Here is a 27,683-nt window from a genome sequence, read left to right as displayed (position 1 = left end):
GGGGAACGGGTGAGGAACAGGTGAAGGTGGGGAACAGGTGAGGGTGGGGAACGGGTGAGGAACAGGTGAAGGTGGGGAACAGGTGAGGGTGGGGAACGGGTGAGGAACAGGTGAAGGTGGGGAACAGGTGGGGAACAGGTGAGGAACAGGCGAGAACCAGAGCCAGAGCCGTGAAGTCCAACCTCTTTATTACAGGTGATCGAGTGCCGGCTGAAACATTGATACAAAACAAGTGGAACAAGACAGCAGCTTCACTCCAGAGTTCTGGCCCGTGGGTCCCGGTTCTGCTCACGTCCTGGACTCGTGCTGACCAAGGAGAGAAGATACACCAAATGACTGCTGCGCGCTAAAATCGCCTCCGTGGACAACACCAGAACGACGACGTCTCCATGGAAACGGGGCAGCACGCGCGCAGAACCGGTCCTGGAAGCTCAGGTTCGCTCCGTTCACACACTTTTGAAATGTTCCTTTGCTGGAAAAACCCACAAGAACATTCCTACAACACAATGTTTTTGTGGAAAATCAGTCCCAGTCTTCAGGTGCTGCTCCGGGACCGAGGCCCGAACAGTAGAGGTGCGACTGTGGATCCGTGGTTCTGGTGCTGGAGAGCTGAGTGGAGTGTGTTCCCGGGGGGCGGAGCTACCAGAGCCTCAGCAGGTTAACTCTGGGCTCCTCACACTCCAGGCCCACTTCATAACGCAGGCTCCCCCATCGTTTGTACCGGACCAGATTAAGAAGAACGTCCTGAGGGACCCAGTCTAGTGAGGAGGCAGGAAGTGGCCTGGAGGATCATCCAGGAGGACCGGAGCTCAGGAGGTTCATGATGAGGTCCCTCCTGACTGGACAGAGCAGAGAACCGGGAGCCCCAACAGGATCGCACGGATGTGTGAGTCCAGGAGGACGGCCCGGGAGGACGGCCCAGGAGGACGATCCAGGAGGACCGCCCGGGAGGACGGCCCAGGAGGACGGCCCGGGAGGACGGCCCAGGAGGACGGCCCAGGAGGACGATCCAGGAGGACCGCCCGGGAGGACGGCCCAAGAGGACCGTCCAGGAGGACCGCCCAAGAGGACCGCCCAAGAGGACCGTCCAGGAGGACGGCCCGGGAGGACCGCCCAGGAGGACGGCCCAGGAGGACCGCCCAAGAGGACCGCCCAAGAGGACCGTCCAGGAGGACCGCCCAGGATGCTGGGGAGCCCCCAGTGGCCCCAGGTGGCCCCCCTGGACCAGTCCCATGCACACTTCACGTCTCGTCAGGAGAACAAAATGAGGGTTTGTTGGCTCCTTAGACGGGCCCAACGGTTCTAGAGAGGAGCGATGGTTCCCGGCTCCTTCTCCCACTGTTGTGGTCCTGGTCCTGGTCCTCAGCTCCAGCTGGAGCTCTGCAGTTCCTGCCTCAGCCAGGAGGGCAGAGACAGACCCAGACGGTTGAGAAGGTGCAGCAGCTCCAGGTTAGGTTCACGGTAATACTCTGTCAGAAAGGCCCGAGCCTAAACATGCGCACGCACACGCACGTGCACACACACACACACACACACACACACACACACACACACAGAGAAGCGACACTTGAGAAAAGACAACATTTATTTCAGGAAACACTTGAATTGACTTCAAATCTAGTTTTATTTTCTCTGTTTCTGAGATCAAATCTGAAAACGGGATTCAAACATGACGGAATATCGGAATAACCAAGCGTGAAGTCGCCATGACAACAAGGTTGGATCTAGCAGCACCGTCTCCCCAAAGACCTCATTGGACTAGGAAAACATTTGAGGAGCATCATTTTTAGTTTCAAGCAGGTCCCTGCCCCGATACCGATACCCTGCTCCAATACCGATACCGATACCCGGCCCGATACCAATACCCGGCCCCGCTACCCTGCACCGCTGCCCCCGATGCCCAACTCCAGCCACCATAGTTAAGTGCATTCCAGGGGCCAGAGCGGGCGACATAGAAGCCAATTTCTGGCTAAGGTGTGTGGACCAACCTCAGAACTCATCTCGGGGTACTTCCTGCCTTTACTCTTCCCCAGACATTTGGACCGACCTCCTTCCAGCCTCTGGCAGTAGAACCCCTTACTCTCATCATACCTGCAGAGACACACACAGGAGTGTGTAGCAGTGTGGAGCAGTGTGTGTAGCAGTGTGGAGCTGTGTGTGTAGCTGTGTGTGTGTGTTACACACATCAGCGCTTGTGTGTAGTTGAAGATGGGGGTGACACCCAGAAACCTCTGAATTCCCTCCATCACCAGCGCTGGGTTGGAGCGCAGCAGAGCGCCGTCCACGATGTGCAGCTGTAGAACAGAGACGACCAGCGTCAAGACCAGCCGCCAGAACAGGAAGTGACAGGGGCAGAGAACAGGAAGTGACAGAGGCAGAGAACAGGAAGTGACAGAGGCAGAGAACAGGAAGTGACAGAAGCAGAGACGCTCCCATCAGGGCAGAAAGGTCAGCTGGACCTGTGTAACCACGGCAACAGAACCAGAGGTGTTTAAGGTGACCTGCTCGATATGGTGGCACTTTTAGGTCCAAAACAAAGCCGCCGCCCCAGCAGCAGGATGCCGGCGCCCTTATTTGTTGGGCCCGTTCATCAACCGGATCAGAACTGATGGAACACATTCTCTTGCTTGGCGAGGGCCCGATGGAGCCGCCGCTCTCAGGTGTCAGGAGAGAATCTCAAACGGTTCTGATGCCACGTTTGTGTGTGAAACTGGACCTTCAGCACCAAGCTGAGCCGGCCCCTCACCTAGATGGTTTCAGAACCTCAGCAGGGATTAAAGCATCGAGTCCGATCCACTCCTGAAGGGCTGGAGGTTGATTGAACACGTTCATGTTCAGAGACCCTCGGACTAGAGACGCACCGGTTCTGACCCGTTCTGGGCGACAGCCACTCTTTAAATGACAGCCGACGTCCTTCCTGATTCTTTTATGTTTGGGTGCATTGAAGGGTGTCGTCTTTGATCAAAGCCTGTTACTGAACTACTGAAAAATGCTGAGTCATGTTGAGCAACGATTGAGTGGAATCAGAGCAAACCTCATTGGGACGGCAGCACATTTGGTGCTCATTATGGGATGTTGGACACAGCCTGTTATTACTGTTAATACCCTGGTAATTATCCTTTATTACACATCTCTGTAGGACCTAAGAACTCTGCATCCATGGAACCATCAAGTCCATCATCAGGAGAGAGCCAGGAGGGAGTGACCCTCGCGCTCCAGGTTCTTACCTGGTCCTGCTGGTAGTACTGGAGCCAGCGCTCCAGGTTCTTACCTGGTCCTGCTGGTAGTACTGGAGCCAGCGCTCCAGGTTCTTACCTGGTTCTGCTGGCAGTACTGGAGCCAGCGCTCCAGGTTCTTACCTGGTTCTGCTGGCAGTACTGGAGCCAGCGCTCCAGGTTCTTACCTGGTTCTGCTGGTAGTACTGGAGCCAGCGCTCCAGGTTCTTACCTGGTTCTGCTGGCAGTACTGGAGCCAGCGCTCCAGGTTCTTACCTGGTTCTGCTGGCAGTACTGGAGCCAGCGCTCCAGGTTCTTACCTGGTTCTGCTGGTAGTACTGGAGCCAGCGCTCCAGGTTCTTACCTGGTTCTGCTGGTAGTACTGGAGCCAGCGCTCCAGGTTCTTACCTGGTTCTGCTGGTAGTACTGGAGCCAGCGCTCCAGGTGAGCAGCATAGGCACCGGGGTAGAGGCAGCGCTTCTGGAGGGTCTGCAGCGCTTCGGGGGCCGACGCCCCCGCGGTCAGCACCGCCTGGAATGTGTTGTTGAGTGCTGCAGGGTCCAGGTGGGCCCTCTGGTGCTGTGCACATCAACACGCACGTGAGAGCGAGCGTGAGACCGTGAGCAGTGAGGTGAGCGTAGAGGATGTGGGAGGCGGGCAGGACCGTGTTCTCACCTGGTACCAGGAGTAGGCTCGGTCTGACGGGTTGGTCAGCACCGCCAGGATCTTGGCTCGGGGCAGCAGGGCAGCAGCTCTCTTGGCTGCAGCGTCGGTGTCAAAGTAGTTGGCACTCTTCTCAAACATGAAGTCCGTGGTGATGTTGGAAGGGAACGGGAAGAAGTCCATGTACCTGAGGAGGACGCAAACACGTTGGTTCATTGGTGTTGGAGGAATGAAAGCCAGCCAGAGGCCGGGACCTCACCAGTCGATCCCATTGTCATAATTGGGTCCGCTGAAGAACTGGATCTCTTCAAAGGTGGAAGGGCTGGGAAAGGAGCTGGTGATGGCAGGATGAAGGCTGAGGAAGGAATGAAGCGCCGTCGTACCTGCAGGAGAAACGAGCCCATGACTACAACGCCGCTGCTCCCGGGGGCAGCAGGAGCTGCAGGGTACCTGTCTTCTGTGGGCCGATGATGAGGAACTTGGGCAGCCGGTCGCAGGTCTTCTCCTTTGACCAGATGTCCTTATGCCTCTTGTCGTGACAGGGATTCTACAAGACATGAGCAGTAAAGGTGAACACCGTGGTGACGCCCTCCTCCTCCTCAGGCTTGTGTTCATGAACAAGAGGAGCAACAAATACAAAACACAGCCAGGACTTAGACCCAAACTGCTCCAAATCCAGTGAGTAGTGGAAGCGTAGGGAGCTGTTTGGGGGATGTGTGAGGGCCCCCGAGGGCCACTCAGGGGGACAAGAGCCACTGGTCCTCTCAGTGCCAGGAGAGGGTCTGCACAGGGTCTGAAAAGGTGCCACATGTTCCTTTATGTGTAGAGACGGAGCTGACCTGCCAGAGCGGATCTCTCTCCTCAGGGAAGATATGGAAGTACTTGTCAGCGAGCTGGACCGGGGGCAACGTCTGCAGCTTCAGGTTGGTCCAACACTGAACGAACTTGACCAAAGACTCAAAGGTGTAGAGGCCCAGACGGTCGTTGCCGTAGTTTGACAGGTGGGTCATGAAGATACTGATCTAGATTGAGAGCAAAAAAGCCAAGTTTACCATTTGCAGAGTTACAGCAGCAGCAGCTACAGCAGCAGCAGCTACAGCAACAGCAGCAGCTACAGCAGCAGCAGCAGCTACAGCAACAGCAGCAGCTACAGCAACAGCTACAGCAACAGCAGCTACAGCAGCAGCTACAGCAACAGCAGCAGCTACAGCAGCAGCAGCAGCTACAGCAACAGCAGCAGCTACAGCAACAGCTACAGCAACAGCAGCAGCAGCAGCTACAGCAGCAGCAGCTACAGCAACAGCAGCAGCAACAGCAGCAGCAGCAGCAGCAGCAGCAGCTACAGCAGCAGCTACAGCAACAGCAGCAGCTACAGCAGCAGCAGCAGCAGCAGCTACAGCAGCAGCAGCAGCAGCTACAGCAACAGCAGCAGCTACAGCAGCAGCAGCTACAGCAGCAGCAGCTACAGCAGCAGCAGCTACAGTAGCAGCAGCTACAGTAGCAGCAGCTACAGTAGCAGCAGCTACAGCAGCAGCAGCTACAGTAGCAGCAGCTACAGCAGCAGCAGCTACAGCAGCAGCAGCTACAGCAGCAGCTACAGTAGCAGCAGCTACAGTAGCAGCAGCTACAGTAGCAGCAGCTACAGTAGCAGCTACAGTAGCAGCTGCAGCTAACAACACTAATTCCAGTCCGAATTGCCCGGCTGCGGGGGAATTCCAGTTCCTCCTTCCTAGCCTTTATGGGCTTCAGAGGAACGATTTCAGTGCAGAGAAACTTGCTTGGGTTACTGAAACATCTGGAATCCTGTGTAAGGTTCAGGCCTGAGCTCATCACCCTGAAACATCTGGAATCCTGTGTAAGGTTCAGGCCTGAGCTCATCACCCTGAAACATCTGGAATCCTGTGTAAGGTTCAGGCCTGAGCTCATCACCCTGAAACATCTGGAATCCTGTGTAAGGTTCAGGCCTGAGCTCATCACCCTGAAACATCTGGAATCCTGTGTAAGGTTCAGGCCTGAGCTCAGCACCCTGAAACTTGCTTGGTGCAGCAGCTCAGGATGGAAATGGAGGAAGTGAAAGTTCAACCACAAATGCTGACGCGGCTGCTGAGACGCTGCTGCTGAGACGCTGCTGCTGAGACGCTGCTGCTGAGACGCTGCTGCTGAGACGCTGCTGCTGAGACGCTGCTGCTGAGACGCTGCTGCTGAGACGCTGCTGCTGAGACGCTTACAGGGTTCAGGAGAACCGTGAGGAAGAGCTCTCCCCCTCTGATGCTCTTGTCCAGCTCCTTGGGGCCTCCTGGATACTCGTTGTAGAAGATGGTGTGTGTGAAGAGCCCGCAGGTCTGTCTGGGCAGCACCTGAAACCACAGGGTCATCAGACTTGGCTGGAGCTCCCAGACCACGCTGCTCACCAGCGGCGAGACGCTCAACCGCACCAACCTTGATGGCGTTGTGGACGAAGCCCCTGCGGTAGCGGGCCGGCCTCAGGTGGGGGTACTCCTCCGTGCTGGTCACCTTGATGCTCCACACAGACTTCCAGGCCTCGTAAAGCTGGCTGTGAACGGGGTACACCCCAGAGTGGTGTGGAGCCACTGCGTAGCCCATGTCAGTGGGGATGCCGTGCTCCTGCAGACGCAACACAGGAGAACCTCTGAGGAGGAGGAGGAGCAGGAGGAGGAGCGGGAGGAGAGCACCTCGGCACCGCCACCCCTGCAGCACTCAGTGACGCTGGCTCAGCGTTCCCTCGACCTGAATAACGCCGCCCTCAGTAGGAACTGTCGAGTCTGGAGGAGCCCAACCAGGTGGTCTCCTCTGGATCTACTCCACGTGGTTGTGACTGACCTGAGCGAAGATCTTGTTGAGCTTCATCTGCTTGGCCAGAACGCTGACGTTGTGGAAGAGGTGCGGCTGCATGTGGCTCCACATGTGAGGGAACCACCAGAAGTCCATCCGGTGCTGCAGCAGCATGTCATCTCCACGGTCCTCCTCATCGGTCCCTGGAAGCCCCCACAGAACAGTTAGAGGTGCTGATGATCCACGTCTCCGTGGCTGGACAGCAAAGACAGCAGCTTCTGTACCTGTGTGGTAGAACTTCCCAGAAAAGCCCAGGTTGAAGGTGAAATGAGGTACCAGCGCTCTCAGCTTGTTCTGAGTGTTGAGGAGGGCCTGCGGGGAACCAAGAGACCACAGTTATGGTGAGAGCGTCCCCACAGTGGACACACACAGTGATGCTGGTCCAAACACCAGCATCAGCTTCAGCATCAGGAGGAACTGTTAGCATTAATGAAGGGGGCCAGCACCACCCTGCACGGGACCGTCTTCTAGCCCCGCGAGAGCTCGGAGCCAGATCAGGAGGCAGGGGACAGCTGCGTCCTCTCTGTGGTACAGGAGCCATCTACTCAGTAAGACCTCACCTACCCCCTTTACTGGGGGGACTCACCTCCACATCAGACACCTTCATACGCGTCCCCTCCTTGCCGACAAAGATGTCATCCACGTCCACCAAGATGTAGCGGTCCAAGGACAAGCACAGCCTCATCCCCGTCAGGTAGGCGATGGCGTCCACAAAAACCAGCTTATGGAGCCAGTAGTTCAGATTGTTCCCGAACAGAACCCTCTGAATGCCGTCGTGCAGCCCCAGGTCCTGGACCACAGTGGGATGGAAGGCCCAAAGGGGGTTGGGTCCAAAATGTGCCAAGACCTCCGAGGACCTGGTGCTGGCCAGAAGCACTGGCTCGTAGGTCGAGTGGTTGGACTGGAAAACGGTCCAGTCATCCCCCGGTAAGGGGCCCGGCTCCACCTGGTTGGGCTTGGTGATGTAGAGCAGAGGAGCGTTGGGATTGATCCGGTAGTCTCGGAGTCCCAGGTGTGAGCGCAGGTAGAGGGGGAACCCCTTGAGCTGGGCACTCAGGAGCGAGTTCTCAGTGGCTCTGAAGAAGCCCACGACCCCGACGCCGTACTCCATGCAGTACTTGTCCAGCAGGTCCCGGTTCCAGGCGTCCAGGTTGACATATTTGAGGATGTTCTCGTAAATGATCAGAGTGTAGCGGCCGCGGTTGTGCTCCGTCAGCGTGGGCAGGTCCCCTTTACCGGGAGCCAGCTCTGTTCGGTAGCGGAACCGACTGGACTCCAAAATGGCCACGATCTCCTGGCCCAGCTGGGAGTAGATGCTCTCGATGAACACCAAGATCACAGGCTGCGTGCGAGAGCTGTCCAAAGCCTTCACCTGGTGGAGTCGGCCCTGGCGCGAGGGGAGGAAGAGGGGTGCTCTCTGGATGCCGGGCCCTCCTCCCGTGGACCCGGTGCTGGCTCCAGGCGGCATGGACCCCCCTCCGCCACAGTCGCTGAACGGTAGAGGAGGGGGTTCTTTGATTTTGGGGCTGCTGGACACATAGTAAGCTAGGAAGACCATGGACAGCAGGCAGAAGAGGATGAGGGCCAGGATCAAACGATGAAGCTCCAGCTGGCGAACACCTCTCGTTAGCTTCCACACTCCCAAACCGGCACCAACCATGGTGGTGGCAGGGGGAGGCTGGACCGGGCGGTAAGCAGTGGGCACAAAAGGACCTCGAAGGGGGAGGAGCACGAGGAGTAAGAGCAGCAGGAAAAGTGAGCAGTAGGTGCTGGCCCGGAGCGCCGCTGAAGAACAGCCATTTACACTAGGTAACCATGGCCAGAACCACCCATTACCTGCTCTCCGCCTCTGGCTCCATCCTGAACCACCACGATGAGGAATGGACTCAAAAGGAAGTCGGCTAATGGGGCAAAACTGGGCTCGAGGACAAGAGACAACAACACAGACTTCAGTAGAACCCTTGAAGGTGCGTTTCTATGGAGAGGAGTCCACGTGGAGGTGCTGCGGACCTGCCAAGCTCACGTGGGCCTCTGGGCTGGAGGCCCTCAGGACCCCAGAACCGGACATGGCGAAGCTAAAGACCTTCGGGAGGAGAAGAGACGAAGGATTAAAGCAACACATGGATCCCAACAAGAGGCTCACCTTCACCTCCCAGCAGCACTCACCTGTACGACATCAGAACCAGGAGACCGGATCACATGACTGAAGACACCTAAAGGCAGGAGACGGACCAGGGAGAGAGAAAAGCAGAACTGTCAGGTGGTCTACAAGGATTCGCCTCGATGGAGAAACTTTGAGGAGCTCCCTTCTGCAGACGCCACGGCAACAGCAGCACCTCCCACCGTTCTGCCCCTCTTGTGGAGCACAGGTCCTACTAGAGGACAGCCAGGTGGACGTGATGGGTTCTCATGAAGGGACATTCATGAGGGACATTCGGAGACAGGTGTGAGGTGCCAAAAACCTTCTGATCTAGTTCACGTTCCAAGTTTAAAGGCCTAACAACCACCACCCTCCCTCTTCACATGGAGCCAGACACCACAGGAAGGAAACATTTAGTCCTCCACTGCAGGCTGAGGCGTCGAGGACATTCCAGACAAGTTGGAACCTGGACGGGGGGGTGGGGGGGGGACACCTTCTGACGGGTGGGGGGGGCAGACACCTTCTGAGAGTTCCACCATCCTTCAGCTGACACCTGAGCCCGACCTGCAGCCAGCAGGAGGGTCTCTGCATGCTCGTAGGGCTCTAGCTGAGGGACCTGGGACCAGTGCCAGGAGGCTGCTGGCCCAGCTGGTCCACAACCAGTGACTACCCGAGGACCTGACGCCATAGTGCTCCGGGCCAGAGACCTGAGGACCGTCTGCCACATTAAAGCCAGTGGAGCTTTTAACAGGCTCGGCTTAGCGAAGGAAACCAAGCCGAGGACCTCGACAGCATTAGCAATGTTAGCATAGCGTGCTAGCAGTAGAATATTGCGCATTACGATGCTTCATCTCTTTCAGCAGCTTGTCTCTTGAGATTAGACCACTTAGTGGGGGAGACCAGACCGACCTGGAGCAGAGCAATAATAAAGGACTGGACATGACTATGGAGACATCTCATCATGCATCCGTCAATCGTCCCCCTCCAGACCTCTGAATGAAGGTGGCTCCAGGGTCACCAGAGAAGAAAGCTTGTGATTGTTCACAACCCTGGTTCCTAGCCCCTAACCCTGGTTCCCTAACCCTGGTTCCTAGCCCCTAACCCTGGTTCCCTAACCCTGGTTGCTAGCCCCTAACCCTGGTTGCTAGCCCCTAATCCTGCCCCCTAACCCTAGTTCCTAACCCCTAACCCTGGTTCTTAACCCTGGTTCCTAGCCCCTAACCCTGTTCCCTAACCCCTAACCCTGGTTCCTAGCCCCTAACCTCTAACCCTGGTTCCTAGCCCCTAACCTCTAACCCTGTTCCCTAACCCTTGTTCCTAGCCCCTAACCCTGTTCCCTAACCCTGTTCCCTAGCCCCTAACCCTGGTTCCTAGCCCCTAACCCTGTTCCCTAACCCTGTTCCCTAGCCCCTGTTCCTAGCCCCTAACCCTGTTCCCTAACCTCTAACCCTGTTCCCTAACCCCTAACCCTGGTTCCTGGCCCCTAACCCTGTTCCCTAGCCCCTAACCCTGTTCCCTAACCCCAACCCTGGTTCCTAGCCCCTAACCTCTAACCCTGTTCCCTAGCCCCTGTTCCTAGCCCCTAACCCTGTTCCCTAGCCCCTGTTCCTAGCCCCTAACCCTGTTCCCTAACCTCTAACCCTGTTCCCTAACCCTGGTTCCTAGCCCCTAACCCTGTTCCCTAGCCCCTAACCCTGTTCCCTAGCCCCTATCACTGTTCCCTAACCCCAACCCTGCTTCCTAGCCCCTAACCTCTAACCCTGTTCCCTAACCCCTAACCCTGGTTCCTAGCCCCTAACCCTGTTCCCTAACCGTGTTCCCTAGCCCCGGTTCCTAGCCCCTAACCCTTGCGACCTGCTGGTGTTGCTGAAGCCAAAACCAGTCAACAGGACTGGGATTACTGGAGGGCTTTCAAGGCAAAAGCCTGACGAGCCTTTCGGCTGGAGGCTCCATGTTGGCTCCGGTTTCCCTGGAGATGCAGCACCTTACAGAACCGGCCTCCAGCAACGTCCAGCGGCCCCACACAGACCAGTAACCGACTGGTCAGACTGGCCAGGTAAATAACTGGTTGAAGGGGAACCTGAACCTGAACCTGCGGGAGTAGGTCGGTGTAGCTCACACTAGCATGCTAAAGCTCTCCCAGCAGATGGTGGCTAATGCTAACACAACTAACGGGGCTTCCGCGGACTCATCTGCTTGATAGTTGGGCATTAAATTCAGCTGCATCGTGCTCGGGACTTCATGTGTTCCCGACTGTGGATGTCCGCTGCTGTCATCCCCGCCGGTAAGAAGGCTTCCGAAGCTCCGGAGCTCCGGAGCGTCTGCGGTCAGAGACCCTGCGGGACCGCTTATGCTAAAGCTGCGTGCTCACCCCCGTCGGTGATCCCTGGCCGGCGGAGGAGAACCTCAACCATCGCACCCGAGGACAGAACTACGGCATCATTGGGTTGATACTCACCGCTCGGGAGAAAGACTAAAACAGCTGCCGCAGGTTTAAAGTGAACCGTCAACCTGGGCTCATCAGCGCCGAGGCTGCCATCTTGACTCTCCAGCGATCCTGGACTGAACCACGGTCCTGAAGGGAGGGGGGAGGGAACCATTCAAGCCCCCGAAATGAGCCCCGAAAAGTTCCACCAACGCAGCGAAACCTACTTTAAATACATACAACAGAATTATCGTTCTGGTATCAGTAAAAGTCCAAAGTTCTAAAGCTGCTAACGTTGTTCTCTAAGATCAATAAAGGCTCAAATCACCCCTGAATCTAAAGCAAGTCTCGTTGGACCTGAACCAGTTCGGTCGCGCTCGGGATGATTCGACCAGCCAACGAGCCACAACTAGTCCCCCTAGAGCTGGTTGGTTGGTTGGTTGAATGCTTGATTAAATGTTTGATTGATTGGTTGGTTGGTTGAAGGATAGTTTGATTAGTTGGATGGTTAGTTGAATGATTGATAGGTTGGTTGGTTGATGGATAGTTTGATTAGTTGGTTGGTTAGTTGAATGATTGATAGGTTGGTTGGTTGATAGTTTGATTAGTTGGATGGTTAGTTGAATGATTGATAGGTTGGTTGGTTGGTTGGTTGATAGTTTGATTAGTTGGTTGGTTAGTTGAATGATTGATAGGTTGGTTGGTTGATAGTTTGATTAGTTGGATGGTTAGTTGAATGATTGATAGGTTGGTTGGTTGATGGATAGTTTGATTCGTTGGTTGGTTGATTGATTGATAGTTTGATTAGTTGGATGGTTAGTTGAATGATTGATAGGTTGGTTGGTTGATTGATAGTTTGATTAGTTGGATGGTTAGTTGAATGATTGATAGGTTGGTTGGTTGATAGTTTGATTAGTTGGATGGTTAGTTGAATGATTGATAGGTTGGTTGGTTGATAGTTTGATTAGTTGGATGGTTAGTTGAATGATTGATAGGTTGGTTGGTTGATAGTTTGATTAGTTGGATGGTTAGTTGAATGATTGATAGGTTGGTTGATTGATTGTTTGATTAGTTGGATGGTTAGTTGAATGATCAATGATCCCGAGTCCTTCTACTCCAAATGATCATCTTGACTGTGATTGTAACAGGCCGACTGGTGACTTCTGGTAAACTCATTTGAGACGTCAGAAATATCTGATCAATAGTCTGATTATTTACACCTGGGATGACCTATGATGCAGCACCCACCAGGACCCCCCAGGACCCAGCTCTGCTCTGGATGGAATCATTCCTGCTTCACCAAAAAAAGCACAAGTTCTGCAGCCGACCGGTTCAGAACCACAGCGACCTCATTCCATCCATTTGAAAATGATCTTCTTGACCCCCCCAGTGGCAGAATGGATCATACATGTGGCACCAGTGCAGAGGCAAAACCAGCAGAAACCACCCGTATTACAGCCCCCAGAACCTTGAGGTGGTATCAGCAGATAGGGAACCGTCCCAGATCCACATGGAGGGAGCAGACGGGGATGGGGGGGGACGCCCCACAGAACACTCCACACATTTATTCAATCTTATTTATTAGGTAAACTCTACACTTTTCTATTGCTTTACATTTTATTCTTTTCACTCGATATTACAACCTTCAGCACATATAGAACTTTTTAACCAAGCTACACTGAGGAATACAAAAATATCACAGTACGTTTTCTACGTCGTCACCTACGCCCGTGAGGTGCACGGCCCCCCGGGGGGGCTGGGTCAGAACCACAGCAGCTGCCTGGAGACAGGTGGAACATGGCTGCCCAGCCCCAGCGAGCCGGACCGTCTTCTCAGGGGGAAAGGATCCCACCTGAACACCCGTCGTCTTTAGTAAGACAATTATTGATACAACTGTCCTGATTAGTAAAGTTGTTTGGGCTCCCCAATGGTCAAAGGTGTTAAAGAAAAGAAGCAAAGATATTAAAATCAACTTGGACAAACTAATTCGATTATCAAAAGTTGCTGGATTTCACAAACTAACAAACTCTTTTGGAAATCCAAATATAGTGACAAAACTGCTGCTGACCAGTTGACCAGCTGACCAGTTGACCAGCTGACACCTGACCTGTTGACAGCCGACCTGTTGAACAGCTGACCAGCCGACCTGTTGACCAGCTGACAGCTGACCTGTTGAACAGCTGACCAGTTGACCAGCCGACCTGTTGACCAGCCGACCTGTTGACCAGCTGACACCTGACCTGTTGACCAGCTGACAGCTGACCTGTTGAACAGCTGACCTGTTGACCAGCTGACCTGTTGACCAGCTGACCAGCCGACCTGTTGACCAGCTGACACCTGACCTGTTGACCAGCCGACCTGTTGACAGCCGACCAGTTGACAGCTGACCAGTTGACCAGCTGACACCTGACCTGTTGACCAGCTGACAGCTGACCTGTTGAACAGCTGACCAAGTGACCAGCCGACCTGTTGACCAGCTGACCTGTTGAACAGCTGACCAGCCGACCTGTTGACCAGCTGACACCTGACCTGTTGACCAGCCGACCTGTTGACAGCCGACCAGTTGACAGCTGACCTGTTGACCAGCTGACCAGTTGACCAGCTAACCAGGTCAAAGTAAAAGCGCTCCAGTAGAACAGGGCGACTTCCCGCCAGTGGGGGGTCCATGTGGTCTAAAATGATGGCGTAAATAATCATTCATCAGCCTTTAAACACCTTTGGGGCAGATTTCTATCAAAACATTATGAGAAACACCTGAAAGACGTCAGTAGAAAGAAAAGTTGTCTGAAAGGCTTTAAAATGATCCCTGCTGAAGAGTTGTAAGAAAAGAGACGCTGTGATGATGGCTCCTCTGGTCGGGCTCTGGGTCCAGGGGTCAGGGTCCAGGGGTCAGGGGTCAGGGTTCTCTGGTCGGGTTCAGGGTTCAGGGTCCAGGGGTCGGGGTCCAGAGGTCAGGGTCCAGGCTGAAATGTATCGAATGATGCAGACAAACGGAAGATGTTCCTCTCAAACATGGCAACACAAACTATTAAAAACCACCGACAACACAGTCAGGATCCGAGGATCTCTTCTTCCTGGTTGGCGAAGCTGCGGTCAGCTGACCACAGCACGGCCACAAGGCCACGTTCTGTAGAGGTCCGCTGTGATCCGCCGCCGCACGCTTCTCTCTGGAATGTTGCAGAAATGATGACGACTCGTGTTCACAAAAAGCTGAATCAACAACGGCGCCAGGAGCACGTGTGAGTTCGGCCCTCCGTCCTGGACAGGCGGCGTGCTCGTCACGCCAGGAACAGGCTCCCTGACAGGCGGAGAGGTGAGGAGCTGCTGCAGCGGGCCCCGGAGACCAGGAGCGGGTCCGGGGCCCGGGGCTCTTTCAGGGGGAGAAGGTGGCCATCTCCAGGGAGATCCTCTGCCACAGCTCCTTGGTCTGCTTCCCCCTCTTCAGGTTCTGCAGGACATCGTTGAACTGCATCATCCCCACCGGCGTCAGGCAGAACGCACTGCGGGCGCTGCGGATGATGTTGACGAAGTCGTCGTAGTCAGCAGGGGTCAGGTGGATGAGCCGGTGATGGATGTACTGTGGACAGAAGACGGCAGGTGGGAACACAACCTCAACTTCCTGTCCAACATAACCAATCACAAGGCTCTGGACCAGCGGTCCCATCCAGAGGTACCCCTCTGGGCTCTGGACCAGCGGTCCCATCCAGAGGAGTACCTCTGGGCTCTGGACCAGCGGTCCCATCCAGAGGGGTACCTCTGGGCTCTGGACCAACGGTCCCATCCAGAGGTACCCCTCTGTGCTCTGGACCAACAGTCTCATCCAGAGGGGTACCTCTGGGCTCTGGACCAGCGGTCCCATCCAGAGGGGTACCTCTGGGCTCTGGACCAGCGGTCCCATCCAGAGGGGTACCTCTGGGCTCTGGACCAACGGTCCCATCCAGAGGTACCCCTCTGGGCTCTGGACCAACAGTCTCATCCAGAGGTACCCCTCTGGGCTCTGGACCAGCGGTCCCATCCAGAGGGGTACCTCTGGGCTCTGGACCAACGGTCCCATCCAGAGGTACCCCTCTGGGCTCTGGACCAACAGTCTCATCCAGAGGTACCCCTCTGGGCTCTGGACCAGCGGTCCCATCCAGAGGGGTACCTCTGGGCTCTGGACCAGCGGTCCCATCCAGAGGGGTACCTCTGGGCTCTGGACCAGCAGTCCCATCCAGAGGGGTACCTCTGGGCTCTGGACCTCGGGCAGACGGGTACCTGCAGGTAGGCCTGTTGGCAGCGCTGCACCAGCTGGTGGAAGGCAGGTGTTCGCAGGTGTGCATGGACGTGGGCGGGGTTGAGCCTCTGCAGGGCCTCCATGATGATCTCCTGGAGAACAAACGGACTCAACACACCTTTGGCTGCTCCCACACAGAACTGGTACACGTAGTTGACTCCTGCCAGGGGAGAGCAGGAGGAGGAGGTGGAGGAGGAGGAGGAGGAGGAGGAGGAGGAGGAGGGGAGGAGAGGAGAGGGGAGAACTTTTCAGATGTCAGAACACCAAGAGTTCATGCTTCCTAACATCTAATAATCCTCTTGCAGCAGTTGGATAAAATATTCAGATACGTTCATGTCAGAGATGAAGGACCATTAGAATTCAGAAAGGTAACATCTGGACTGGACATCTGGTTCAAAAACCACTGGCCTCATTAAGGAGACAGAAAAACGCCTGTTGTGAGGAGCTGAGGAGCCTCCCTGAGGAGAGCTGCTGTGCCCCCCCGGCTGGACTCTGCCAGCATCTCCAGCTCTCAGGCTTCAGGGGTTCCTGCCATGACCAGAAGGTTGGAAGAGGCATGAAGATCTGGGATGTGATCCAACCATGGTGGACCCTGCTGTGGGGGTCTGAGCAGGTCCAAACCCTGACCGTCCCTCCTCCGGCTCCCTGTCCTGGAATGCTGCTGACAAACAGTGTCCCTGTCATCTGTCCAGAGGACATTAGTCCACAAGTCCTGGACTAAGTCAACACGTCAGTGCTGCCAGATGTGTGTTTGTCCTCCACCTGGGGACTTTGATCTGTGTGGAACGTCTGATTTTAAACTCTGAGCAGAGTCAGAAGCTGCTCCATTTCATCTTTTTGGGCTTTTGATAGTCCTGTTTTTCTTATATGTGACCTATTTCTAACTAAATCTAAACTACACACAAGTGCCACAAGCCTTCACAACCTTCTCATCATCATTTGGACCAGAGTGTCCCACAGGAAGGTCCCCAGGCTGCACTGATGGGACCACACCACATGACACCTGGGGGGGCGGAGCTCAGACTCACCCAGCCGTGCAGCCAGTCCCAGCAGCCACTTGACGTCCTCGGTGTAGGGGGGGCTCCTCGAGAAGTTGTTTGGATGATCATTGTGAGCTCGGCGGCCCAACATCTCCAACGCCAGCATGCCTGACACGGATCACACACACATACGTTGTCACATCTCTGGTGGACTCACTAGACCTCTGATCAGCATATGACTGTGTTCCACTACAGCCAGTTATTCTGTAGCAGATGACTGTGTTCCACTATAGCCAGTTATTCAGTAGCAGATGACTGTGTTCCACTACAGCCAGTTATTCTGTAGCAGATGACTGTGTTCCACCACAGCCAGTTATTCTGTAGCAGATGACTGTGTTCCACTACAGCCAGTTATTCTGTAGCAGATGACTGTGTTCCACTATAGCCAGTTATTCAGTAGCAGATGACTGTGTTCCACTATAGCCAGTTATTCAGTAGCAGATGACTGTGTTCCACTACAGCCAGTTATTCTGTAGCAGATGACTGTGTTCCACTACAGCCAGTTATTCTGTAGCAGATGACTGTGTTCCACTACAGCCAGTTATTCTGTAGCAGATGACTGTGTTCCACTATAGCCAGTTATTCTGTAGCAGATGATTGTGTTCCACTATAGCCAGTTATTCTGTAGCAGATAACTGTGTTCCACTACAGCCAGTTATTCTGTAGCAGATGACTGTGTTCCACTACAGCCAGTTATTCTGTAGCATATGACTGTGTTCCACTACAGCCAGTTATTCAGTAGCAGATGACTGTGTTCCACTATAGCCAGTTATTCAGTAGCAGATGACTGTGTTCCACTACAGCCAGTTATTCTGTAGCAGATGACTGTGTTCCACTACAGCCAGTGATTCTGTAGCAGATGACTGTGTTCCACTACAGCCAGTTATTCTGTAGCAGATGACTGTGTTCCACTATAGCCAGTTATTCTGTAGCAGATGACTGTGTTCCACTACAGCCAGTTATTCTGTAGCAGATGACTGTGTTCCACTACAGCCAGTTATTCTGTAGCAGATGACTGTGTTCCACTACAGCCAGTTATTCTGTAGCAGATGACTGTGTTCCACTATAGCCAGTTATTCTGTAGCAGATGACTGTGTTCCACTATAGCCAGTTATTCTGTAGCAGATGACTGTGTTCCACTATAGCCAGTTATTCTGTAGCAGATGACTGTGTTCCACTATAGCCAGTTATTCTGTAGCAGATAACTGTGTTCCACTATAGCCAGTTATTCTGTAGCAGATGACTGTGTTCCACTACAGCCAGTTATTCTGTAGCAGATGACTGTGTTCCACTACAGCCAGTTATACTGTAGCAGATGACTGTGTTCCACTACAGCCAGTTATTCTGTAGCAGATAACTGTGTTCCACTATAGCCAGTTATTCTGTAGCAGATGACTGTGTTCCACTATAGCCAGTTATTCTGTAGCATATGACTGTGTTCCACTACAGCCAGTTATTCTGTAGCAGATGACTGTGTTCCACTACAGCCAGTTATTCTGTAGCAGATGACTGTGTTCCACTACAGCCAGTTCTTCTGTAGCAGATGACTGTGTTCCACTACAGCCAGTTATTCTGTGTTCCACTATAGCCAGTTATTCTGTGTTCCACTACAGCCAGTTATTCTGGAGCAGATGACTGTGTTCCACTACAGCCAGTTATTCTGTAGCATATGACTGTGTTCCACTACAGCCAGTTATTCTGTAGCAGATGACTGTGTTCCACTACAGCCAGTTATTCTGTGTTCCACTATAGCCAGTTATTCTGTGTTCCACTACAGCCAGTTATTCTGGAGCAGATGACTGTGTTCCACTACAGCCAGTTATTCTGTAGCATATGACTGTGTTCCACTACAGCCAGTTATTCTGTAGCAGATGACTGTGTTCCACTATAGCCAGTTATTCTGTAGCATATGACTGTGTTCCACTATAGCCAGTTATTCTGTAGCATATGACTGTGTTCCACTACAGCCAGTTATTCTGTAGCAGATGACTGTGTTCCACTACAGCCAGTTATTCTGTAGCATATGACTGTGTTCCACTATAGCCAGTTATTCTGTAGCAGATGACTGTGTTCCACTACAGCCAGTTATTCTGTAGCAGATGACTGTGTTCCACTACAGCCAGTTATTCTGTAGCAGATGACTGTGTTCCACTATAGCCAGTTATTCTGTAGCAGATGACTGTGTTCCACTATAGCCAGTTATTCTGTAGCAGATGACTGTGTTCCACTATAGCCAGTTATTCTGTAGCAGATGACTGTGTTCCACTACAGCCAGTTATTCTGTAGCAGATGACTGTGTTCCACTATAGCCAGTTATTCTGTAGCAGATGACTGTGTTCCACTATAGCCAGTTATTCTGTAGCAGATAACTGTGTTCCACTACAGCCAGTTATTCTGTAGCAGATGACTGTGTTCCACTACAGCCAGTTATTCTGTAGCAGATGACTGTGTTCCACTACAGCCAGTTATTCTGTAGCAGATAACTGTGTTCCACTATAGCCAGTTATTCTGTAGCAGATGACTGTGTTCCACTATAGCCAGTTATTCTGTAGCATATGACTGTGTTCCACTACAGCCAGTTATTCTGTAGCAGATGACTGTGTTCCACTACAGCCAGGTATTCTGTAGCAGATGACTGTGTTCCACTACAGCCAGTTATTCTGTAGCAGATGACTGTGTTCCACTATAGCCAGTTATTCTGTAGCATATGACTGTGTTCCACTACAGCCAGGTATTCTGTAGCAGATGACTGTGTTCCACTACAGCCAGTTATTCTGTAGCAGATAACTGTGTTCCACTACAGCCAGTTATTCTGTAGCATATGACTGTGTTCCACTATAGCCAGTTATTCTGTGGCAGGTGACTGTGTTCCACTATAGCCAGTTATTCTGTAGCAGATGACTGTGTTCCACTATAGCCAGTTATTCTGTAGCAGATGACTGTGTTCCACTACAGCCAGTTATTCTGTAGCATATGACTGTGTTCCACTACAGCCAGTTATTCTGTAGCATATGACTGTGTTCCACTACAGCCAGTTATTCTGTAGCATATGACTGTGTTCCACTACAGCCAGTTATTCTGTAGCATATGACTGTGTTCCACTACAGCCAGTTATTCTGGAGCAGATGACTGTGTTCCACTACAGCCAGTTATTCTGTAGCATATGACTGTGTTCCACTACAGCCAGTTATTCTGTAGCAGATGACTGTGTTCCACTATAGCCAGTTATTCTGTAGCATATGACTGTGTTCCACTATAGCCAGTTATTCTGTGGCAGGTGACTGTGTTCCACTATAGCCAGTTATTCTGTAGCATATGACTGTGTTCCACTATAGCCAGTTATTCTGTAGCAGATGACTGTGTTCCACTACAGCCAGTTATTCTGTAGCATATGACTGTGTTCCACTACAGCCAGTTATTCTGTAGCATATGACTGTGTTCCACTATAGCCAGTTATTCTGTAGCATATGACTGTGTTCCACTACAGCCAGTTATTCTGGAGCAGATGACTGTGTTCCACTACAGCCAGTTATTCTGTAGCATATGACTGTGTTCCACTACAGCCAGTTATTCTGTAGCAGATGACTGTGTTCCACTATAGCCAGTTATTCTGTAGCAGATAACTGTGTTCCACTATAGCCAGTTATTCTGTAGCAGATGACTGTGTTCCACTACAGCCAGTTATTCTGTAGCAGATGACTGTGTTCCACTACAGCCAGTTATTCAGTAGCAGATGACTGTGTTCCACTACAGCCAGTTATTCTGTAGCAGATGACTGTGTTCCACTATAGCCAGTTATTCTGTAGCAGATGACTTTATTCCACTATAGCCAGTTATTCTACCTACTGTATCTGGACCTACTGCAGCTGGACCTACTGTATCTGGGCCTAGTGCAGATGGACCTACTGCATCTGGACCAATGCATCTGGACCTACTGTATCTGGACCTACTGCAGATGGACCTACTGCAGATGGGCCTACTGCATCTGGACCTACTGCAGATGGGCCTACTGCATCTGGACCTACTGCATCTGGACCTACTGCAGATGGGCCTACTGCATCTGGACCTACTGCAGATGGACCTACTGCAGATGGGCCTACTGCATCTGGACCTACTGCAGATGGGCCTACTGCATCTGGACCTACTGCAGATGGGCCTACTGCATCTGGACCTACTGCAGATGGGCCTACTGCATCTGGACCTACTGCATCTGGACCTACCAGATTGGAGCCTACTGCAGATGGACCCTACTGGCAGCTGACCTACTGCAGATGGGACTCTGCATCTGTACCTACTACTGCATCTGGACCTACTGCAGATGGACCTACTGCATCTGGACCTACTGCAGATGGGCCTACTGCATCTGGACCTACTGCATCTGGACCTACTGCAGATGGACCTACTGCATCTGGACCTACTGCAGATGGACCTACTGCAGATGGATCTACTGTATCTGGACCTACTGTATCTGGACCTACTGCAGATGGGCCTACTGCATCTGGACCTACTGCATCTGGACCTACTGCAGATGGACCTACTGCAGATGGACCTACTGCATCTGGACCTACTGTATCTGGACCTACTGCAGATGGACCTACTGCAGATGGATCTACTGTATCTGGACCTACTGTATCTGGACCTACTGCAGATGGGCCTACTGCATCTGGACCTACTGCATCTGGACCTACTGCAGATGGGCCTACTGCAGATGGACCTACTGCAGATGGACCTACTGCAGATGGACCTACTGCATCTGGACCTACTGCAGATGGGCCTACTGCAGATGGACCTACTGCATCTGGACCTACTGCATCTGGACCTACTGCAGATGGACCTACTGCAGATGGACCTACTGCAGATGGGCCTACTGCATCTGGACCTACTGTATCTGGACCTACTGCAGATGGACCTACTGCAGATGGACCTACTGCATCTGGACCTACTGTATCTGGACCTACTGCAGATGGACCTACTGCAGATGGGCCTACTGCAGATGGACCTACTGCAGATGGACCTACTGCAGATGGACCTACTGCAGATGGGCCTACTGCAGATGGACCTACTGCATCTGGACCTACTGCAGATGGACCTACTGTATCTGGACCTACTGTATCTGGACCTACTGCAGATGAACCTACTGCAGATGGGCCTACTGCAGATGGACCTACTGCAGATGGACCTACTGTATCTGGACCTACTGCAGATGGACCTACTGCAGATGGACCTACTGTATCTGGACCTACTGCAGATCAACCTACTGCAGATGGGCCTACTGCATCTGGACCTACTGCAGATGGGCCTACTGTATCTGGACGTACTGCAGATGGACCTACTGCATCTGGACCTACTGCAGATGGACCTACTGCAGATGGGCCTACTGCATCTGGACCTACTGCAGATGGACCTACTGTATCTGGACCTACTGTATCTGGACCTACTGCAGATGGGCCTACTGCAGATGGACCTACTGCAGATGGACCTACTGCAGATGGACCTACTGCATCTGGACCTACTGCAGATGGACCTACTGCATCTGGACCTACTGCAGATGGACCTACTGTATCTGGACCTACTGTATCTGGACCTACTGCATCTGGACCTACTGCAGATGGACCTACTGCATCTGGACCTACTGCAGATGGACCTACTGCAGATGGACCTACTGTATCTGGACCTACTGCATCTGGACCTACTGCATCTGGACCTACTGCAGATGGACCTACTGTATCTGGACCTACTGTATCTGGGCCTACTGCAGATGGGCCTACTGCAGATGGACCTACTGCAGATGGACCTACTGCAGATGGACCTACTGCATCTGGACCTACTGCAGATGGGCCTACTGCAGATGGACCTACTGCAGATGGACCTACTGCAGATGGGCCTACTGCAGATGGACCTACTGTATCTGGACCTACTGTATCTGGGCCTACTGCAGATGGACCTACTGCAGATGGACCTACTGCAGATGGACCTACTGCAGATGGACCTACTGCAGATGGGCCTACTGTATCTGGACCTACTGCAGATGGACCTACTGCAGATGGACCTACTGCATCTGGACCTACTGCAGATGGGCCTACTGCAGATGGACCTACTGCAGATGGACCTACTGCAGATGGACCTACTGCAGATGGACCTACTGCATCTGGACCTACTGCAGATGGACCTACTGCAGATGGGCCTACTGCAGATGGACCTACTGCATCTGGACCTACTGCAGATGGACCTACTGCAGATGGACCTACTGCAGATGGACCTACTGCAGATGGACCTACTGCATCTGGACCTACTGCAGATGGACCTACTGCAGATGGACCTACTGCAGATGGGCCTACTGCAGATGGACCTACTGCAGATGGGCCTACTGCAGATGGACCTACTGCAGATGGGCCTACTGCAGATGGACCTACTGCAGATGGGCCTACTGCAGATGGGCCTACTGCAGATGGACCTACTGCAGATGGACCTACTGCAGATGGGCCTACTGCAGATGGGCCTACTGCAGATGGACCTACTGTATCCCCATCATGTATCTTAGTCTCAGTCAAACAAGCTGAAAGCAGAACCACTCGTGTCCTGCTGAAGCCGAGGTTGAACACACCAACTCTGTAGGCTGAGTGCAGGTAGTGCAGGCCCTGCGTGCTGACTGGCTGGTTGTGCTGCTCATCTTCAGCGGGGAAGGTGGTGCTGATCAGGGAGCTGGGCTGGGAGGAGAGGGCCGGCATCGCCTGGACCGTGGGGCCTGACGGGACCCCGCCAACTGAAAGAAGCAAACAGCACCCGTTAAAGCACCTGGGATCAACACAGGCTTCCCTCTGTCGACCTGAAGCTCCGGCTGTGACCGGTGCCTCTCTGCTATCACCAGCTGCTGGCTTCAACTGTTCACTTCCAGGATCAGCAATGATCTCCGGTCGGCTCAACTACCTGCTGTGTTTAGCTGCTGCGTCAGTCAGAGCTGGAGCAGTACAGAAGAAGACTGGCTCGCTCTCCATTGCGGCGTGTTAGTTTAGGGATGGAAGCAACAATCAACAATCAGAGGAGCTCTAACTGGTGCAGAGGAGCTGCCTTTCAGCCCAGCAGCAGTGGAGGAGCATGTTCCCTCCTGTCTGGAAGCAGAGCTGATCAACGGCTGGTGATTTAGAGCCTAAATGCTTTTGCTGCCTCCAAACAACGTTTCAGGGTAACAGGATGATTCCGTGGCTGCGTTTCTGTCCAGTGTGTCAAAGGTCAACTAGGTCCATCAAACTGACCTGCTACAGTGGTGCTCAGGGGAAGACCCGACTCACTGTGGTAGGGATGGACGGCTATTTGAGTCATGGACGGGACAGGGACACCAGGAAAGGTCACAGCTGTGGCGGTCAGTGGAGGCTGGGGGCCAGCAGCTAATGAGAATGGGTACTGGGCCCCGATGAAGGCCGGGTGCATCCCCTAAGGACAAACAGGACACGAGAGAGGGACACAAGAGATGGACGACTGGCACCTTTTTAAGCTGCAGAATAATTACACAAATGTCTGTCAAAATAAAGCTGCATTTGTTATTCAAAGTATCTTCACAAGAGTTGCTAAAGTGCTGTTGTAATGAGGGTTAACCCTAACCCTAACCCCTAACCCTAAACCTAACCCCCTAACCCTAACCCCCTAACCCTCTAACCCTAACCCCCTAACCCTCTAACCCTAACCCCCTAACCCTCTAACCCTAACCCCTGACCCTCACCCTCTAACCCTAACCCCCAAACCCTAACCCCTAACCCTCTAACCCTAACCCCCTAACCCTAACCCTCTAACCCTAACCCCCTAACCCTAATCCCCTCACCCTAACCCCCTAACCCTCACCCCCTGACCCTCACCCTCTAACCCTAACCCCCAAACCCTAACCCCGTAACCCAAACCCTAACCTTAACCCTAATCCCCGAACCCTAACCCCTTAACCCTCTAACCCTAATCCCCTAACCCTCTAACCCTAACCACCTAACCCTAACCCCCTAACCCTAATCCCCTCACCCTAACCCCCTGACCCTGACCCTAACCCCCAAACCCTAACTCTAATCCCCTAACCGCCAAACCCTCTAACCCTAACCCCCTAACCCTAATCCTCACCCCCTGACCCTAACCCCCTAACCCTCTAACCCCCAAACCCTAACCCCCTAACCCAAACCCTAACCCTAATCCCCGAACCCTAACCCCTTAACCCTCTAACCATAACCCTAAACCTAATCCCCTAACCCTAACCGCCTAACCCTAAGTCCCTAACTCTCTAACCCTAACGCCCTAACCCCCAAACCCTAACCCCCTAACCACCTAACCCTAACCCCAACTCTAACCCCCAAACCCTAATCCTACCCTACACACCCTGACAGAACCACCGGTGGCTCTGTCCCAACACACACCACCCTGACAGAACCACCGGTGGCTTTGTCCCAACACACACCACCCTGACAGAACCACCGGTGGCTCTGTCCCAACACACACCACCCTGACAGAACCACCGGTGGCTCTGTCCCAACACACACCACCCTGACAGAACCACAGTACTGACGAGGAGGATGAAAGACGACAGTGTGGAGACGAGCTCTGACCTGTGGATACGCAGCGCCTGTCACAGGGAAGACAGCTGGTCTGGGGACATGCTGTAGGGTGTGTCCCAGGTACTGTGGGGTGCAGACAGTGGGGAGATGGGCCTGGATCGTTGTGTAGGGGTGCAGACCTTGGCTGTGGGGGTGACCAATGGCCTGGCCTGGCAGCGCGTGGGACTGGTAGATGGTGGAGCCCACAGAGATGACAGGTACTACTGCTGTGGCAGTGACGGAGGCCGTAACTGCTGCCATTCCCTGAGTCTCCATGGTGGCCCCGCTGTCCAAGACACTGCAGGTCGTCTCTGGGGGCCTCCGGCCAGGACCCCCATTGGCCCCGCACCGACCAGTGACTTCCCGCTGCTGGCCGGAGCCCCCACCCACTGACTGCTCATACAGCCAGTACCACTGGTGAGCCACCTCGAACAGAACCTCGGGGTAAACGCCTCCACCTTTAGCTGCTTCTTCGACCGCCATGCAGGCCTTTTCTAGCATCACGTTGTCCTGGAGACAGAGAACAACATTTCAACATTTGCTTCCTGCTACACAGGAGTGGAAAAGCCCCGAGCCTTCCGTGACCAAAGATGGAGACCCTACCTGCTCTTTGCACTGCACCAGGGCTCTCTGGATCTCATTGGGGTTGAGGGCGTGAGCATGAGGCAGGCAGCTGAGGGCCAGTTCTGCAGCTGCTCTCACCATGTTAGGGTCTCTGGCCCGTGAAGCCCGGTCAGCTAAAGACGCCACCTCTGGAGGTGTGAGGTGGCCATCCCAACACTCCACCAAAATGTTCAGGGCAGCACTGCCGATTTCCATGGCCTGGCCTGAAACAGAAGAAGAGGTTTGTCAGTGGTGCCTCCACCTAAAGATCAAGGAGTTGGTCAGGACTACTAGGAACAACTAACTAGATTAACTACAAGCTGGATACTTGCAATCTTCAAATACTGCATTATTTGTTGGATCTGTTTTTACTACTACTGGCCATCTCTTATCTGATGGAGACAGTGAAGAGCTCCATCACTGTCCTAGAAGCCCCCAGTCCTACAGACACTGGTCTGCCCCACAAACCACCAGAGAGCCCCAACCAATCAGAGCCCAGGGGTGGAGCTTCCAGCTGAAGGGGAGGGGCCAGACAGAGACTCATTCCGCTCCAAAGGGGGCAACATTTGAGGGCAGCAGAGGTGTTTTTGCTCTTGCTCCGGTTCAGAGGTGTCAAACAGGGGTTACGACCATGTAATTCATGGGTTGTGTTTTAGCTGACTCACTTCATCCGAAGGAGGATCACGGCACCGGCATGCTTGTTTGCTAAAACCTGTATGTTGCTAACGGCACTACGGAGACACAACGTCTGGTGCTGTGACGTGGTTGTGTGTTTACCAGTGATCCAGGACACGTGGGAGGAGTAGGTCCTGGACAGCCAGTTGGGCGATACAAAATTATGGAGGCCCAGTGCATACAGGCCGATCTCAAAGGCACAGAGGTGCAGGTTGCGGTGGGGCCCCTGGTGACCCCCGCTCGCTGAGGGCTGAGTGAAAATGGATGTGGAGGAGTTTCCTCCAGCTTTGATGAGGACAGTTTTGGCCAGTTCAAAGTAAAAATGTGCCGCTGCCTCCGACGGCTGGTTGGGAACATGAGGTGCGTGGCATTCCGGTCGTCTTCCTTTGTACCTGAGGAAAGGCACAGGTGGGTCAGATGATCCGACGTGCTGCTCCGACATCACAGCCTTCTGACCTTACCTGCTGGTGTCGGTGCTCTTGGCCCTGGCCCCGCCCCCGGCCCTTCGAGAGCCACTGGAGGAGGAGGAACCCAGCGAATCAGAAGATGAGCTGCTGATGCTGTCACTGTCCTGACCCCGCCCCCAGGAAGTGGCTGCCCAATTGCCTCGCAGCGGCCTGCGGCTGAGCGTGGGGGAGCTGTCCGACGTGGTCTCGGGAGCGCTGCTGTCAATGCTGGCCATGCCTGGACACCAAGGACAGCAAGGAAACCAGGTCTTCATGCAATTCATAACAGAGTTCTGATGCTTTTGGTGCTAAGCATTTTTAAGATCTATTCAATATATAAATACATGTACTAAACCCCGTCACCATAGTCTCCAATAAGGGTCAACTACCATCACCAGGGGCGAGGCTACCGGGGCGACTGAGGCTACCGGGGCGACTGAGGCTACCGAGGCTACCGGGGCGACTGAGGCTACCGAGGCTACTGAGGCTACCGAGGCTACCGGGGCGACTGAGGCTACCGGGGCGACTGAGGCTACCGAGGCTACCGAGGCTACTGAGGCTACTGAGGCTACCGGGGCGACTGAGGCTACCGGGGCGACTGAGGCTACCGAGGCTACCGGGGCGACTGAGGCTACCGAGGCTACTGAGGCTACAGAAGCTACCGAGGCTACCGGGGCGACTGAGGCTACCGGGGCGACTGAGGCTACAGAAGCTACCGAGGCTACCGGGGCGACTGAGGCTACCGAGGCTACTGAGGCTACAGAAGCTACCGAGGCTACCGGG

At 53.7% G+C, this 27,683-nt stretch overlaps 2 protein-coding genes across 11 annotated transcripts in view; both read right to left on the bottom strand.

Annotated features, from left to right (window-relative positions):
• Nucleotides 1–171: 171 nt before the first annotated feature.
• Nucleotides 172–11,466, bottom strand: LOC101068100 (N-deacetylase and N-sulfotransferase 2). 2 transcript variants are annotated; one of them, XM_029831991.1, is made up of 17 exons: nucleotides 11,330–11,466; nucleotides 8,898–8,944; nucleotides 8,742–8,814; nucleotides 8,568–8,646; nucleotides 7,318–8,444; nucleotides 6,956–7,043; nucleotides 6,720–6,874; nucleotides 6,318–6,503; nucleotides 6,107–6,235; nucleotides 4,718–4,900; nucleotides 4,329–4,425; nucleotides 4,138–4,261; nucleotides 3,891–4,065; nucleotides 3,624–3,794; nucleotides 2,185–2,294; nucleotides 1,989–2,091; nucleotides 172–1,488 (listed from the first exon to the last, which is right to left on the bottom strand). In XM_029831991.1, exons 5-17 carry the CDS (start codon nucleotides 8,389–8,391, stop codon nucleotides 1,363–1,365), a joined length of 2,721 nt encoding a protein of 906 aa, XP_029687851.1. In that variant the 5' UTR covers nucleotides 8,392–8,444; nucleotides 8,568–8,646; nucleotides 8,742–8,814; nucleotides 8,898–8,944; nucleotides 11,330–11,466; the 3' UTR covers nucleotides 172–1,362. The 2 variants fall into 2 exon arrangements, with proteins under 2 accessions (XP_029687851.1, XP_029687850.1); XM_029831990.1 differs by having other exon boundaries at nucleotides 8,568–8,814.
• A 1,393-nt stretch (nucleotides 11,467–12,859) lies between these two features.
• zswim8 (zinc finger, SWIM-type containing 8) overlaps nucleotides 12,860–27,683 on the bottom strand; it is a 30,583-nt gene continuing 15,759 nt past the window's right edge. For 2 of the 9 annotated variants that reach the window (XM_029831986.1, XM_029831985.1), the window contains exons 19-27: nucleotides 26,916–27,138; nucleotides 26,557–26,846; nucleotides 25,780–26,003; nucleotides 25,189–25,686; nucleotides 23,863–24,040; nucleotides 23,214–23,372; nucleotides 16,598–16,717; nucleotides 15,551–15,729; nucleotides 12,860–14,873 (exon numbers count right to left, since the gene is read on the bottom strand). In XM_029831986.1, the coding sequence (XP_029687846.1) occupies nucleotides 14,670–14,873; nucleotides 15,551–15,729; nucleotides 16,598–16,717; nucleotides 23,214–23,372; nucleotides 23,863–24,040; nucleotides 25,189–25,686; nucleotides 25,780–26,003; nucleotides 26,557–26,846; nucleotides 26,916–27,138 (2,075 nt within the window). In that variant the 3' untranslated portion in view covers nucleotides 12,860–14,669. The remainder of the gene's footprint in view (nucleotides 14,874–15,550; nucleotides 15,730–16,597; nucleotides 16,718–23,213; nucleotides 23,373–23,862; nucleotides 24,041–25,188; nucleotides 25,687–25,779; nucleotides 26,004–26,556; nucleotides 26,847–26,915; nucleotides 27,139–27,683) is intronic. The other 7 variants (XR_003887240.1, XR_003887242.1, XR_003887241.1 and 4 more) reach the window with 7 other exon arrangements.

The sequence above is a fragment of the Takifugu rubripes genome, unplaced genomic scaffold (assembly GCF_901000725.2).
Source record: "Takifugu rubripes unplaced genomic scaffold, fTakRub1.2, whole genome shotgun sequence".
In the NCBI taxonomy this organism is placed as follows: Eukaryota; Metazoa; Chordata; class Actinopteri; order Tetraodontiformes; family Tetraodontidae; genus Takifugu; species Takifugu rubripes.
Note: the sequence above shows the minus strand (reverse complement) of the source record. Positions and strands in the feature narration are given on the sequence as shown.

Excerpts from the sequence above, each read along its gene's own strand:
- LOC101068100 (XM_029831990.1), bottom strand. The coding sequence starts at position 8,391 with ATGGTTGGTGCCGGTTTGGGAGTGTGGAAGCTAACGAGAGGTGTTCGC. Across the intron at positions 6,236-6,317 it reads TCGTCCACAACGCCATCAAG|GTGCTGCCCAGACAGACCTG; the intron begins GTTGGTGCGGTT and ends CTGTGGTTTCAG. Across the intron at positions 3,795-3,890 it reads GAGCCTACTCCTGGTACCAG|CACCAGAGGGCCCACCTGGA; the intron begins GTGAGAACACGG and ends TGATGTGCACAG.